Genomic DNA, 17,241 nt, shown 5'->3' with positions numbered 1-17,241 from the left:
GAAACAGAAAATGAAACTCTAGAATGTAGCAATGAGGTTTTATGTTGGAAAAAATGGAACAAAAATAAATTTCGGACTAATGTTAGAATTGGCGCCAAAAATATTATAACTAAACTCCCTGGAAATACAAAGTATTCTAAAAACTTCTCAACACCTTTAGATTCCTTGTCATTGCTTATCGATGAAGATATGTTAAAACATGTAGTTGACAATAAAAATATTTATATTTATTCAATACGAGAAAATTTCACTCGTGAACAGGATGAGTACTTTCCTCAAAGCCTTAGGGATGCAGCTAATAGAAAAATGTTCAAAATGAACGACGGCGAGCATCTTTGGTTCCTGATTCTGGACAAACACTGACCACCGATGAACATGTTAACAATGAACTGTCTCCCAAAAAACCTAAAATGACTTACAAGAGGTGTACAGAGTGCCCCAAGAAAAAGGATAGAAAGACTACTTCACAACTTCATTTGTGAAAATTGTAGCAAAAATATATGTATGGAACATATGACCTCATTTTGTAAACAATGTTCAAAAAACTGTAAGTAAATAATTTTTCCTCACCTTATTCTTTCCTATTTTGTCTAAAATGAAGTATTAACTTGGTTTTACATTTAATTTTTTTGACAAATTTTTAATTACAATTTTTTTATTCGGGTATGACATACCCGACGCGTGTTCTCGTGTTCGTCGGATCGGTGCGTGTGCTCGCGGGATAGAGGTCAAATCGTTAAGGTTCCTTGACTGGGAACATCAATATCACAAACGGCGCGTTTAGTGGGCTGTTCACGTGCAGTTGCGAGCACATATCGAAAGTGGTGTATGGATGGTGAAACGACAAGTCGCCGTCAGCAATGTGTCGTCCATGACGCATTGATTCCAAGAGGTGAGCGGAGATATTTTCGCATTGCTCGAGTGACCGAAGAGATACAACAGCCGAAATTCCCATCAGCTACAACAGTGGCGACCCAGTTCAGTGTTTCTCAACACATTGCGCAGCGTACATTGCTGCGTATGAGCCTACGCAGCCGGAGGCCGGAGCATATCCCTGCACTCACTGCACGTCATCACCAGTTGCGTCTGCCATAGGCCAAGAAACATCGGAATTGGATATTAGAAGTTGCATGGTCCGACGAATCACGTTTTCTTGTACATCACATCGACGGGCCTGTGCATTATCTGATACCTAATACGTCGATTTCCAAACTACGTATGAACTGGCAGTTTTGAGGGCTGAATGTGGCCATACATGTTATTAACTGGGTGGTCATAATGTAATAGCTCTTCGGTATATATTATTCATTCCACTTAGCTAAAAGCTTCTTATAATGAAAGGACTTCCAATAACTCTTTGGAAAGCTAATTGTTAATTGTTCATCTAAAGTGTCTTTCCCTCAATAAAGGGCGCCAGAGAGAGGCTGTACAGTTACCATAGCTAGCGAAATTGAATAATTATAGAAGGCTCATAAAGTTAAGCGCTACAGTGTGAAAAGAAAATTCTGGAGTAAACATGTTAAGAAAATATATTGAAATATTAATTTTTTTCCTTTTGAATGTTTTCTTTATGTAAATAAAAATGTGATGTCAAGAAATAGAATGGTGGTTTTTCTGTAAAGAAGATTGCCAGCTGAAACATCACGTCAGATTCAACGATGCGTCTTCAAAGGTAAATGAATTTTGTTCTTGTTTTTTAAATCAGTTATATAAATAGAACCAGCATACGTCAGTGGATTCTGACATCTTCGATCAACAGTAGTTGACTAATTACGTAATACTAATATTGATATATATGGTTAAATTTAAAGCATCTTTAACTAAGGAATCAGCTCTTTCATTTCCACAAAATCTATGATGATCATGCATATAAACAAAACGGACATCAATTCTCCTACGTCTAAGAGAATTGACGGTTACTACAGTTTGAATTTCTAATTTGTCGCTGGTAATACTGGTCATGGCTGGTTGTCAGAATGTGAAGAGAAGAAAGTCAACCAGAACATATAAGGTACCTTGAGGATGCTGTCCCATTATCCTTCATCCAATTGATGGCAATATAAACACTGAGAAATCTTTTTCCTTGAACAACCGTACATTTATTTCGAATATGGTGCTAAAAATAAAAAAAAAATCTCAAATTGTTTTTCAAAACGACAAATGCAAGGCCAATCGTATTGTTTTTTTTTTCTTTTTTTTCTTTCTTTTTTTTTTTTTTTTCATTTTACTGTGAAGCAAACCGTATGAAAAAAACTTTTCAATAGTCTCTTTAGAGACGCAGAAATTTATGGGCTCTAAAGTAGCTGTATGAGGAATATCAGGGAAGGGAACATATCTAAATATGCATTCTTAGAAATTATCTGGTACCAATGTCTCAAAAACATTATTTTTATATTTGATTTCGATATCAATAGGAGGAACTCCTGCAAGAACAAAAGAAGCATCATAACTTAAGGTTCTATATCCGTTAATAATACGAAGAAGAATTCGTCGTTGAACGTTTCTCAGATTTCTTTTGTTAACCTTCTTTGCAAGAATATGTTCCCAAGCACGAGAGCCAAATGAGAGAAATAAAAAGCACAATACGCAGCTTATGCATTAGTTTGTTAACTTCATAGTTTACTGAAAGTGTAGTTGTGGCAATTCTGTGAAAAACATTAATAATGCTTTCAGATTTAGTAGAAAAGAATTCTATGAGGTTTTTCCATGTTAATTTTTGGTCAAGTATAACACCAAGATACTTAAAATGTTTCTGTAAATTCCAAAGAAGAATAATCGAATGTCGAGGAAGCAATATTTTGTTCATCAAAATTTCTGTAAAAAATCAGAGCTTTATTTTTTGAAAGTTTGAAAGTGAGTTTATTGGAAATTGCCCAGTTGGAGACAAACTCTCAGAAGAGTATTCGTCAAAATCTTTAATTGGAAAATTAAAAGTCGTCTGCAAATGAAATTTTAAGCAACCGTCGAGATGACTTAAAAGTTTATTATGTATTATAATGTTCCAAAGAGTTAGGTCCAGACACGCAATCTTGAGGACAGCCTTTATCCAGAGAATAAACCTTCCCTCCGGACCCAAGCTGAAGTTCAGCGGTCCTTCCATTTAAAAAGTTTTTAAGCAGGCTATAGATATTTATTATGTGATATACTATCATCTTTTAGAATTTTTAAGGCAGATAGGTACTAAGCATTATCAAGAATACCTTTGAAATCCAGAAAAATCTTGCAGATTAAGAACATTTTAATTAGGTTTATTTTAATAAAAATTTTTGATGAAAATAATGTGATATAAATACACTAGATCTGCATTTTCGCTTTCGTCTACAACTGCACTATTTTCTCCAATGTATGCTTGAAACTTTTTAACATGGCCTTTTTCACTAAACACGTTATGCTTCCTAAATTACGATGAAGCATTTTCTAAGACAACAGAACGCAGAAGAAATAGATGATGGATTAAAGTACCAGGTTGAAGAAGAAAAAATTTTCTCACTTAATTAAGGCAATAGGGAAAATGTAATTATGGGTTAAATGAAGATAAAATGAAATAAAAGATTTTTTATAGACTACGCGTAATAGCAGTTACACCGAACTTATTTTTGTTGAGTAAGTTTAAAAGCCTCAAATGCCATGACATAAATTTTATTGCACGACTTTTTTGATGTCTCTCTATCGTCGACATAAAATAATCACTAGTAAAATATTAAAATAAGAAATAATTTTTTATGTTAGCTTTTATTCTAAAGCTTATCACTACTAGCCATACAATGACTTCAAAGTAAATCAGCAAAGAAGCAATACGACAACGTGTAGTACTCTCTCTAAGCTAATTATCCAGCAGATATAAGAAACAAATATAAATAATATAAATAATATTGATTCTTTTATATTTATCCATTCAGATAATTTTTCTTTTACTTTACATTGTATTTTCACATTCTTGAAGCCAACTTCCAATAACACGGAAAAAATGTATTCATATGATATTAAAACACATTTATTAATCACAATAATGCTGCAGTTATGTTGCTGCTTAATAATTACACATATTAACAAATGGAATTAGGATTTGCAAAATAAATTGTGTACATTATGTTAGATACATGATAACAATCCAAGAACTGGCTGTTTTCAGGTTTCTGAACACGTGTAAGATGTGTAAAAGATATTAGAACTTAGGCACTGTCAATAGTGTTTAGGTTTAGAATATAAATGATATGGAAGCAAAAAGCGACATAATGAAAAGTGAAAAACAGCATTCAAAATATTCCATTCATTTTTCAGTTTCACGCCTTTTTTCATGGATCACGTTTCAATAGGCGCAAATGTTTGATTTTTTATGAAAACATAGTACCTCGTTAAGGTATTTTTAAACGCAAGTTTTCGGTATTGAAAATCATAGATCTACCAATCTAACATAAAGTAATACGAGAGAAAATTGCTTTTAAATATTGCAAAGCTAATATTCAAGCATATTTAAATACGATATTCTCGTTCTACTATATTGCATTCTCGATTATCCGGGTGCGAATTACCCGTGCGTGCCATCATGCTCTAAACGCCCCTGAAATCCGTCTTTAGGTTTAGTTTCAACGACTTCAATTCGTTCTTGAAGTTCATACTTTAAAGTATCGTTTTGTTGATCGCTGAGATGTTTATGTTTCGTACGTATTTTCGAGTATACTTTTTTCCATTTTTTTAAAAAAATAATTTGAAATTTTACAAATAAAAATTGGATAAAGAACAAGCTACAAGTGTGGAACATAAGAGGTAGAGAGTGATACTGAAAATACAATCGAAAATGATACTGACAATTGCATTAGTCCCGAGACAAATTACTTTTATTGAAACTCTTTGGACTCGAATTTAATCAACCAAAGGGGACTCGAATACAATGATAAAACAGCACTTCGAAAAATGCGGACTGAAATTCGACAAATGATGGAACGTTCCCCCCCCCCAAAAAAAGGAAAAATTACTGTTTTTTCCCCCAAGAATAACTGTACATAATAGTCATGAAAACTGATATTTTGGATTATATGTATTTTTCAATTACCCATGATTTGCTTGCTCAGCATTATCCCGGATAATCAAGAGTACACCGTACTAGCAAGAAAAAGCTAATTCAAAAATAGCTTCAAAGGATCTTTGAAAAAGAAAAAAAATATTCTTCTTTGACATATTTTATCTTTTTACCTACATTTCATATATTATCAATACGTTTTTGTTTCATATATTATCAATACGTTTTTGTTTCATATATTATCAATACATTTTTGCTTCAGCAGTTTGGTTTTTGGTAAATGCAGAATGGATATATTTGGTATCTTAACAAAATCAGTATGGAATGAAAAGTTGGTATTTTATAGTGGTTGGAAGTTTACATTTAGCATTGCATAAAACATGCACAGTAAAATTTACTAATTCTTTTAATCTAAGTACTTCTTAGACGCAGTTCACTTTAGCGACTGATAAAGGGAGCCTACAACTTTTGGATCCACCATTCCTAAATTTCCCACAAAGGCAGGCCAAATGGAGGATAATCCATTTTCAAAAATATAATCCAACCTATTCAGAAATAAGTAACGAACTAGAATTTAAAACAGTTCGTTAAGGGATCACGTTCATTTGTTAGTCTACTTTTATACTGCATATTATTATTGGTAGTACATTATGTGTTCTATATCTGGCCGTTAACCGGGTTGGGATGTCAGCCTTTCCTACTGCATAATACGAATACTGGATGGTTCACTTAAAAAGACTTCCACGAAAAGTTTCCTTATAAGCAGATATCTCCTAGTAGAGATAATAATATATAAATAATGCAATCCAATGCAAATCTAAAGTAACATTTTTTATAAAGCAACACACGAATATATGTATGAATTTATCAAACTTTCGAAGAATCTGAGGATTCTGTGGTAAAGCACTGGAATTGTAGACGACAGGTCTCGGGTTTTGAAACCTAAGGTCATGTATCTTCTTTTTACTATTATCCTTTTTATTTCCTATTTTTCATATTGCATTGACAAAAATTACTTCCAAATGAATTTCGGAAAAAATTTTAAAAGAACTTGAGAGGTAAAATGATGTGGCACAGAATTTTATGAAAAGTAACATTTCGCACATTTTGTTCAGTACTTTTTTACCGCGAATGCATTTACAGTCATCAGGAGGCATACACAGCTTTTCTACTTTTAAATTTTTTTTTATATTCTGAGAGGAAAATATTCCGTAAAAATTACTTCATCCTTTATAAAAATATTCATAAAAAAGTAATGCAAAATTGCTGTGACGCAAGTTTACAAGAATAGTAAGCCATATTTAATTCCTTTTATTCATTTCTGATTTTGCGTTAAGTTCAAATTTATTCAGAATAAAATTCTAAAGAAGAGGTATTTATTACGAAAACATTCAATCAAAAGAATATTTAGTGCTCCTCGTATCGAAAGGCGGTGGGGGAATTTACGTTATTAACATTCTAAAATATTTCTTTGTATTTGGCTAATCCTAATGCAAAATTTTAACATTTACTGAAAACACAGAAGTATGTATCAAGTAAATGTTTCATGGCCGCACTCTAAAGAGTATTTTAGACACCAAGAAGTAAATGAAAATTATCGTTCAATCAGATTTTTAAGTTTCTTTTAAGTAAAAGATTTGATTTCGCTACAGAAATCTAGATCACAGAAATGTAAAGACAGAAAAAATATAGATTACTGAATTCAGGTTTCGAACCTTTTTCGGTAAAACATATCTTCTAAATGTTTCATGCAAAATGTAAAACTAATATTCGCATTTATCATATCAGTTAGTAACATCTCTAATTCAGAATTTAAAAAATACATTACCTTTTGTATTTCAGGAGAGAATATTTCTTTAGGCCCTTTCTCAATTTTGTCCATATTTTGAAAATTGCTAGAAATACAAATATTGCATAAATTTATTAAATACATAATTCAAATTAATTAATAATATTTTGTATAAGATTTTACATAACGTCTATAATATGCTTTAAGAAAATGGGGTGTTGACACTAAAGGCAATTGCCAATGTTTTAATAACAAATACAAATTTAATAACAGTATTAAATTAAAAAAAATTAAGAACAAATGTTTAATAAATACCCTAATCTAAATAATGGCATTAAATTATCTTCAACAAAAGTATTAACTGCATTAAACTATCTCTTAAAAGATGTATTATTTGAATACAATATTATAAAAAATAAAACACTTTGTATGTGAATAGAGATAGAATTTTAGAATCCCACAAATTTTCTGAAAGATTTGAAATTCTTAAATTAGAACCTTCGCACTTTCATCATCATTCGAAGATTTCTAGCTTAAATATTCTTAAAGGTCTTAAAATCAAAACCTAAGAGAACTTACTTTTATTGAGGTCTAAAAGAAGCATTTATTAAAACAAAATGAAGTATGTGATCGCTGGACCTGGATTATCTTCCAAATGGTTCTCAATTCCACGCTTTTATGTTTTTATAAAGAATTTGTAGTTCTATATTTAGTATTTATCTATGCTACCTCTTGAAGCAATTTTCAAGTATAAAATATTTAATTACTTCTCATTTATTTTTTTCAAAATGTAATGAGAAAAATAAGCATGAAATTTCAGGCATTTAAATTAGGCACTTCATTTGTATCATTTTTAATAAATGTAAGTGCACTTTTGAAAAATGATCTCTTTAATTTGTTTTTCATTAAACGCCTATTTGACACTTTAGTTCTAGAGATGACATAAAGACAAAAAATTATAAGAATGTAAACATAAGATTTATTAAAATCTATAGTCAATGCAGAAGGCAATATTTGCAAATTTATTTAAATACATGGCGTCCACTTATAATTTACTAATTCACTTTTAAAACACAGTACGTATTTTATCTGACACTGCGTAAGTAGCAGACTTTACATCTACACGAAATAAATTTCTTTAATAATATACGAAAATATCCAAGAATTGAATCATATTCAATCAAATGGATTAAAGGAAAAGAAAACTAAGAAATATTATTAAAAACTGTAATATACTAGAAAAGATATGAAAATAGTATTTCTAAATGTATCAATTTTTATTCATAAGTTACCGAAATCTGTTATACTAATTATTTTTTTATTTGGTAAAATATTAAGCAAACCTAAACCAGTTTCTAAGCGAAATTTTAACAGCATCCAGTTAATGAATCTAAAAATGGATTTTAAAAGGATTTATATTAGATCTCAAACGTATACTTCAAATTAAAATATATTTATAAATTGAAATCATTCTTTCCGAATTTATTAAAAACGTTAGTTTCATTGTATGACTCATAAAATATTCATAATTAGAAGAACTTGTAGCAGAGATGTTCTATAAACGCAGTATATTATAATCAACGATGGAATAAAAATAAAACTTGCACGTAAATATACTCTGAATATCAAGAAAAACAAAATATTTAGTAATTGAAAGAATTTCGAAAAAATATTTTTTTAAAAAGGTTTTTTTTTTTTCGTTTTAGTATTGAAAGAAAGAAAAAATATAAGTATTATAATTAAAATGAATTAAAAAATTTTAAATATTTCACAAAATGCTGCAACTTCAAACTTACTAATAACATCGAATATTTTCGAAAACAAATTATAATTTTAAAAATATTAACGCGAAATTTATGTAAGCATAAAATTTCTGTAATATCTAAATGAAAGAAAACGAAAATTAAAGTTAGCTTTAGTAATTGATGCATGGTCATAAATTGAAATCACTCCTATTGAAGTTAAAAACACATGCATCTAAAGCAGGCATAAAATTTTATTAATTACTAATAATATATATTCAAAAGTTTTAATACCTGGAATTTATAAAATATATGTAATTCAATACAGCAGTGTTTCATACAAAAATTAATACTTTCAGCGAATCATTTATCAGCAAGTTCTGACACAAATTTAATGACGCTGATTTTAGTCCACTTTGATATCCAGTCAAAATCAGTAACAAGGTTTAATTAGGTCTTAGTTTTTATTTTTTTAGCATAGGCATTTTTTGATTGCAGTTAGTAGTGATTTGTTTAACACGCTCCTTTTTTTAACAAGCTCACTCCATTTTCTAAAATCTTCTTTGCACTTTTCTGTTTTATTGATAAGTTTGAATTAAAATTTTAATCCATAAGTTTCTGATAACTGATTCAATTAAACCAATGAGTAAAAAAAGATTTTTCATTTCAATGGCATAATAAAATCAATAGAATACTTTGCATATTTTCTTAATCTAAAACACCAATTGTTTAACTCAAAAAATAACTTCAGATATGACGAATCTCGAAAAGCTGACATAGATTATAAACGCTGTATAGTTATTTATTCTTCTGAAATTCTAGGCATTTCACTAGCTCAATTAACACGTTTATGGTGTAATTCAGAGTTATATAACTTGCCAAAGAAATGTAGCGAAGGTAACACTAAAAAGGACACAAGCCAGTTCTACAGATCATGCCTTAACAGATAGATGATTTGATTGATAATAAGCATTGAACATTGGTTTTCTGTATTTATGGGATATTAGTGACAATACTTATAAAGACGTATTATTTTCCTAACTGTGTGCGAATGACGTTTGAGCATTTTATAGACTGGAATTACGTAGACGATAAAACTATAATTGGAACAAAACTTTTCTGTTTCTTGACCACTTTGATGTGCAGAGTGAGATTCGGAAGAAATAGCTAATCATCAATCGTAGACAGGCGGCAACGTAGACGGATCAGCAATGAAACTGTGCTTTAAGCACATGGATACATGTGTTAAAAAATAAACAGTAATTGCAGCACAATCAATTCATAACTTGGATGATATTACGGAACACATCTAAAAAGGCATTTGAAAAGACGTGTCAGAGTTGCACGTATTGTTATTGCATGAACTAAATGTTGAACACCCGGTAATATTATGGAGAAATGTTAATTTACAAGCCTATCATCCGAAATTATAGAGAAATATTTTCTTAACCTATACTTTTGCACAGGTGACTAAAATATTTCAACTTTGGTTTAATAAGAGATATAAAATATGTTTTTTTTCTCATTAAAATTCCTGTAGCAGTCGCTAAGATAAATAACATTACATTCAAACTATAAAAGTTTATTTTAGAGTGTTTTGAATCATTCTATATTTGTTAAGTTGTTTTAAGAAGGGGTAATAAGAATTTTCATAAAATCTCAAATTATCATTTGAAAGTTGATGTCATAAAAGATATGTCTGATAAATACTTTTGCATTTATATTAATGTATATTTATATTCTTGTCTATTATGCTAATAATATACTACTTTTATGTTAGTCTATCAAATACGTTTTTGCGGTTGTATTAAATTAATTTTACTTACTCCTGATTTCCTTCTAGTATGTAAAGGAAATACTGTAGTCGTGAAAAATTTCGGTTATTATATTTGAAAGGAACTATCCATTTTGGACTTTCCAGAATTTATTTGAACGATTTTTTAGTGTGATGTCTATGTGTACGGACAGAATAAAGGACTCTTCATTCCAAATTGGGCTGTAAAATGGGTTTACAATGGATTCAAAATGGATTTTTTCATGATTTCTATACGTAATTACGTATGTATGTATGTATGTATCTCGCATAACTCAAAAACGGTTAGTCCTAGAACGATGAAATTTTGTATATGGGAATTGCACTGCTATAACATCTAATTGTGCATTTCTTTTTTATTATTATCCTTGGTCGTTATCATATACTTCTGAATAAAGAAGTGTTCTGAAAGACCGAAATATTCATGTTTTGGTAATGTAAAATTAAATATATATATATATATAATTGTCGATAAATAACGAAATCTAACTTTTAATGCAGTCTTCCGCTTCCTATGCTTATATACGGAAACGTTTTATATTGTTTATGAAAAATAAAATTACATGAAATTTGACTCCGGTACGACAAAAATTGATCGGAATACTTAATTTCAAAATTTGAAACTTTTAATATCATTTTCAACTTCACTTGAGGGCTCGGTTAACTAGTTAGAATAATTCGATGAAACAGGTTTAAATGAAGTGCGGAAAAAGTGTGTATAATTCAGGCGGCCGTACGAGAAAGTCATGTGGTGTCCACATCAGATTTTCTCATATCTGTATCTTGTTTCAAAGTGAATTAATTACAAACATTTTCTTATTTAAACGGTGTTTTATTTTAATAGTGACATCCATTCAGGAAAGAAGAAAAAAGAAAATCTATAGTTAAATGTGTACGATTTTATTTCTACTACAAGAGGCAGTTAAAATATACCTAATAATTTAATTTTATTTTCTTCGTAATATATTCTGTCATGTTTCTATCATAAAATCGTACTAAAAAATAAAATGCCTTTCTTACCTTAAAATTGATTTCACCGTCAGTGGTTTTCCAGGAGAATGTGAAAGGCAAATTTTTTGGGCTCCCTGAAAAAAAAATCATCTTTATTTAAAAATTACAACAGAACAGAAGATGCGTTGTCATTATCACACGGAATTAATAGAGAGTTGTTTTTTAAATTTTCGCCTTTACAACCCATTCCAAAAAGAATTTTCAATAAAGGTGTCATTTTTACTCTCAAAGGTGTTTCTGACATTACTTCCTCTGATTTTTTAAGTCTTCTCGCAGTTTCAAGGAAGTAAGAAAAAGATATTTAGGAAGATATACTGAATTAAAAAAAATAATAATAATGAGCTGAAAATAAGTATCTCTACAAATATGTAAAATATACATATATATCTAAATACTCCAATTTTGTTTGCATTAAAAAGTTTAAAAAAATGGCATTCTGGAAAACAAAATCAAAGAATATGAACTGTAAACATTCATCCACAACTTTTATCTAATGTTTATTTAGTTTCCATTGAATGATAATTTCATTTATTTTAATATCGAAAATGCACTTATCAAGGCTAGAAGGAAGTTGACATTCAAATCAAGGAACATTCATTTTAACTGCGTAATATTATGATTGAATTTATATACCGCGAAACATGTCATTCAATTGTAGTAATTCAATTTCTGCCCATTGTTTTTGCAGACGAAATGAAAAAAAATCACATATAAAGAAACAGACACAAAAGCCGTGAAAATAAATTGATTCAATAGACAATATTACGATTAAATAACAAAGCATTAATGATTACGATTATTAGAAATTTTGCTGAACAAAGTGGTTGCAATGGAAACTTAAAAAAAATAAAGAGTTTTTTTTTTTATTACTATGGAAAAATTAACTTCAGAAAAAAAATCTGCTGGGTGCCAGATTGTTAACGTTTCTTAGGCTGTCGCTGATCTTGCGGTCTACTAGTTTGCTTTTTCACTCACACCTACCCACCCATTTCTTTTCGTCTTTTTGGCTTAATTAAGCATCATTTTCTTCACACTTAACGCCACGTATAGTTCAACAGTAAAATTAAAAAAATTTTAAAAGCAGAACATGTTTAGAATCCCGGCGCAGTTTTAGCGTTGGCATATATATTTCACTTTTTTCCCCCCCCCCTCATTCCTCATCTCAACATTAAATTTTTTAGTAAGATGGCTTGCAAGACTTTTTTTTTTTTTTAAAGCTGAAGATAAAAATGTTTTATTGCACACAGTGTTGCCACTGTTCGCTTTTAAATCATTGAGTTTATTAATCAAAAATTAAATAAAGTTTAATAAAATGGGAACTCGAAATTAAGAATTCGGATTTTTAGGTGTACATTTTCGAGTGGAGGGCTACGTTTTTCAAAATTTGATTGCTCTAGTTAACGTTGCTTATTCACAATATGAGGAACGAACACACATACATACATGCAGATTATTCATGATTTAATTTTCTTGACAAGAGCACATGGCTTTAATATTTGGTGGCCACAAGTTGAAAAGTGGTACAACCGTTTACTGTGGACGACGAAATTCCCGTAACACTAACAGCCCATCCGATTTAACGCTGTTTTGGCCTAAAATTGTAACGCATAGGAAAGATCCCACGCGAAGAAAACTATAAAAATATTATTGTCGCAGATATGTATGCAAAATAAAAATATGTATCCAGTAGGCTTCTTATTTAACTAGCAGGAACTTGCCAGTCACCTTATACCAGCTTAGTGCTTGGCATTTTTAGATTTGCAGTGGTGATAGTGACTTTCTGCAGTTCTGAAAGAGGATGCAACCTAATGTAGTTCCAACTGCTCCAGGAAGGATATCCCGGAACCTTTCCCGTCGAAGGTAGCACCCAGTTCCATCGCTGCCCGCAGTGGTCTCAATTATAAATCCAAACCCTTCCACTGGGTTGGCTGATGCCGGTGGAACTTGAAGTCTAGGAGCAGCTAAACTGAATAGTCGAACCAGTCTCAAGTGACATGGTTTGGCAGTTATTTGGTCGCCAATGTAATATCCTAGCTAAATAAGACTTCATTGAAAGCTAGAATACTAAAGAACTATGTAGCGCTTATTCGCTGAGTTCTTGTGAGAAAGTAACAACTCCGGAGAAGGGTTAAATTGTACTTTTATTACAACTCAAAATATATTTACAGATCGGGGATACAAGAACTTGAGCTTTAACTCAAAATAGAAATTATAAAACTAATCTAATGCTAAAGAAAGTTAACCAGCCGAATCACGGAGTCGGACCTTAATTAAAAATAATAGTAATAAGCAGACACGTTACAAGTACGGCCGCAGAGTACCAAGCTTAACCTAAAGCAACAACGTGGCTGAAGTAACTCAGACTTCAGCTTAAATATCTGTTTCTACCTTATTTGCATAAATCGTAATCCTAAAATCTCATTCTAATATGGAAACCTAGGTGAGAAACTAGAAGGTAAAGGAAAGAGTTCTTCCAAAATAAAAAGTGCCATTACAAAAATAAAATACAAACTTACAAGCTACAAAAATACTTTGAACAATTTATCAAAAATGACGATTAGAACATACTCTGATACCTTAATCAGCAACACATATAACCTATTTAAGAAGTATGAATAATTCAGCAACCATCATAACTTACTCAATGGTATGAAATATGTAAGACATTGAAAGAAAGAAAAATAGAGTACGCTTTAAAAAAACGTTATTTTCACCCAATAGAAATTAAACTAAGAGACAATGGATATTTTTGAAATGCACACACAGAAAGAAACATATTTGTAAGATAAACGCAAATGATTTCACTGAGAAGATATACTTAAAAGGATTAATTGCCAACATGAATCCCCTGATCCCTTAATGGGAAAAGTTTTAAAAAAAGTATATTTACAAAGCACAAACATTATCTTTAATTGGCAGGTAGGTTTAACATGGACTGTTTCTTGACATAGGCATAGACATTATTATAACCGGGGAAAAACATATCGAAAGCTCTTCCAATTATAATAGTTTTATCTTCCATAAATATCAAAAATAAATCCATTATTCTTAATAATTCAATAAAAATGTTAAATGTCAGAATCGGAAATTAGATTTGCTGATGACGTAAAACGAACGATAAATTCTTCCAACTCAATTTATTTCTATGCAGAGCTTAAATTATTGAGTTATCGTCAACGCTCTTGCAAATATTGAAAGGCATTGAAAAACAAGAGATAATTATTTTTTGCCTTCAGCAAAAACTGAAATATTCTTCTCAAGCGAGAAAAAAAAATATTAATGCTTCATACATCATTTTCTCAGAATGTTTTTCAACGCCTCCGCATTTCACATCTTTAAGTTTTAAACATATATCTTAATATTCAGTTCGTAATTTGCGTATGTGTAGATTATTATCCAAGTTGGAAGGTTGTATAAATAGGTTTTTCTTAGAGAATTAAATTCAAAACATCTCCATTAAGTATTGAAGAATCAAACTGATGTGCTGAAAGCGTTCTGGAGTTTTACATAAATAAACTTCTTAATAATTTACTCAAGACGCAAATAAAAGGAGTTAATAAATAAAATAAATATTCTCTTTGAGAGTAAGATATTTTTAAAGAGGCGCATACCTAAGTAAATATGATTGCAACTCGCATAAGACATTCAAATCACGCTTACTTATTGTTGTTTATACATTAACAAATGCAAAATAATGCATCATTAAACACAAAAAACATAATAGTAGTGCCTAAAATATAAAATAAGAAAATATTTAACTCCGGAAGCTTTCGGCTGCCTAACAGCATTGTCCAATCACACTAAGATATATTCATTATGCCACGATCGAATTGAACAGTATTGCTCATCTTTTCCCTTCTTAAAATTTGTAGATTTTAAAGTTGTTTCCTGAAATGATTCTCCAAATCATCTAAATATCTTTAGTCTATCCTATTAAAAATTCATTAAAAAATTCTCGAATCCTTCCATTATTAGCAAAAATTTGTTGCAAAATTTATTGTTGCATTTGCCTTCATCAACGTTTTTGCTGTTATATACACAAATTTTATGTTTTAATAAGAAGCTTATAACTTGAGTAGAAGTCCATTTACCACTAAATAAATGGAATCACAGCTCACCAGGCTGACTTGTTTTGGTTTACGCGGGCTATCTGCTTAAGAAAAGGGGTGCGTTCGTGGAGGACGTTTTAAGGAAAACTGGCTCGTATACGGCTGCACATGGGGAATATCACGAACATGCCGAATCAGCCAACTCGTTCACCCGGTTTTGAATACCTGTCAAACTACCAGCATTCAGTGACTTAAACGTTGAACATTTATTTTTTTTAAATTATATTAAGTTAAACGCATAGCCTTCATATATACATACATATATATATATATATATATATATATATATATATATAAGGTTATATATTCATATATATATATATAGCCTTCATATATATATATAAAAGCATAGCCTTCATATATTCGTAAAGAAGTGGATGATGAAATTATATTACAAATTTCAGATGTTATTCTTTTTATTTCGTTTTCAAATGAAATTATAAATTCAATTTACTTATGCTTTAAAATCATATGCTTAAGAGATATGCTTTAATTTTGTTCTTTTTTACTATGTTAAATAAAAACGAAAAATATTTTTCTTTGCGTAAAACAAAACGCCACTATTTCCGTTCAACGAAATACATAGCAATGCAATTAACAGTAATCAGCCGCACTTCCCAGGACCGTATAACGTTTTTTCAGCAATTTGCTTTTACGATATTTTGTGAAATTAATTTTTAAGTCTCAGCTGCTTTAGCGCTAGATTTTATTAAGTCCTAGTTTTTATAACTTTTTAGTTAGTTATTATATGTATTACAGAAAATATAAATGCTTTTTTTTTTTCAGTATGCATTTCATTTCATTCTCAGTTTCGACCTCAAAGAATAATATATTTTTTTCTTGCTATCCGAAACTATTTCATGTTTTAAGTAGCAAATCAATTTCTGTTTCTTATTCAGAAAAATTGCATAAGTGCCAGTATTGGAAAAACAGAATAAAACTGCCATGGATTTAAGATGTTGGACGAAATATTACGTATTATGAATAACCCATTCTATCTTTCGTAAAATTCGATATTTTCCGCAACTTGTCAGTATCTTAGTTCACATCAGGTGGAAGAAGGACACTACTGCAAAATAAAATAAAATATAATATAGTTTTTTAAAACTTTTTATTATTTATTGTATTTATTATTTATTTTATTTTTCATTATTACCACCACTTGTTGCTGCTGTAAGAGTGCAGTTGGATTAGGTTTCGAACAATGTTTTATTTTGCATTTATTGTCGATTATCTCCAAGGAACTGAAGAGTAAGAAACAATTTAATAGGATACTATTCAAGTTAATACCTCATGAAATTAAGTTTAAACTATGGAGATTAAAACTTAGAAAAATGAAATTAATCTATGGATATTAAAATTTATAAAAGTTATGAACCGCATTTGAATAAAAACACACACTGTATTAGAGAGTAAATAAAAATAACAAAAACCTCAAAATAAATTACTGTTTATTCCACGAAAATGTTTCAAGGCGAATTAGTCCTTTTCCACTAAACCATCAATAACTAGAAAATGACCGCGTTTCGCCTCTTCCTTGTATGTAAATGATTTATTTTTTCAAAATCCTAAGAAATTTGTAAAGATAAATAAAATTTTTAAACCAATGTAAATAAATTTAATTTTAAACACCACACGAAAGAATTTCTCTGACACGATCTGACAAAAAACATTAAATTTAGAAAACCGTTTGCCAGATAAATCCAGTTGCAGGAAAAAAAAGTCTGTAAAACATTTATACCCAAAATATAATATAA

General features: G+C 30.0%; 1 protein-coding gene across 2 annotated transcripts in view; it reads right to left on the bottom strand.

Moving 5' to 3' along the window:
• LOC118182903 (GTPase-activating Rap/Ran-GAP domain-like protein 3) overlaps positions 1 to 17,241 on the bottom strand; it is a 333,886-nt gene that overhangs the window by 196,828 nt on the left and 119,817 nt on the right. For both annotated transcript variants that reach the window (XM_085816800.1, XM_085816801.1), the window contains exons 6-7: positions 11,385 to 11,449; positions 6,849 to 6,915 (exon numbers count right to left, since the gene is read on the bottom strand). In XM_085816800.1, the coding sequence (XP_085672926.1) occupies positions 6,849 to 6,915; positions 11,385 to 11,449 (132 nt within the window). The remainder of the gene's footprint in view (positions 1 to 6,848; positions 6,916 to 11,384; positions 11,450 to 17,241) is intronic.

This window comes from Stegodyphus dumicola, chromosome 5 (assembly GCF_044657685.1).
Source record: "Stegodyphus dumicola isolate Sdum_Otavi_A_Nest chromosome 5, ASM4465768v1".
NCBI lineage: Eukaryota > Metazoa > Arthropoda > Arachnida > Araneae > Eresidae > Stegodyphus > Stegodyphus dumicola.
This window is presented reverse-complemented; position numbering and strand designations above follow the sequence as displayed.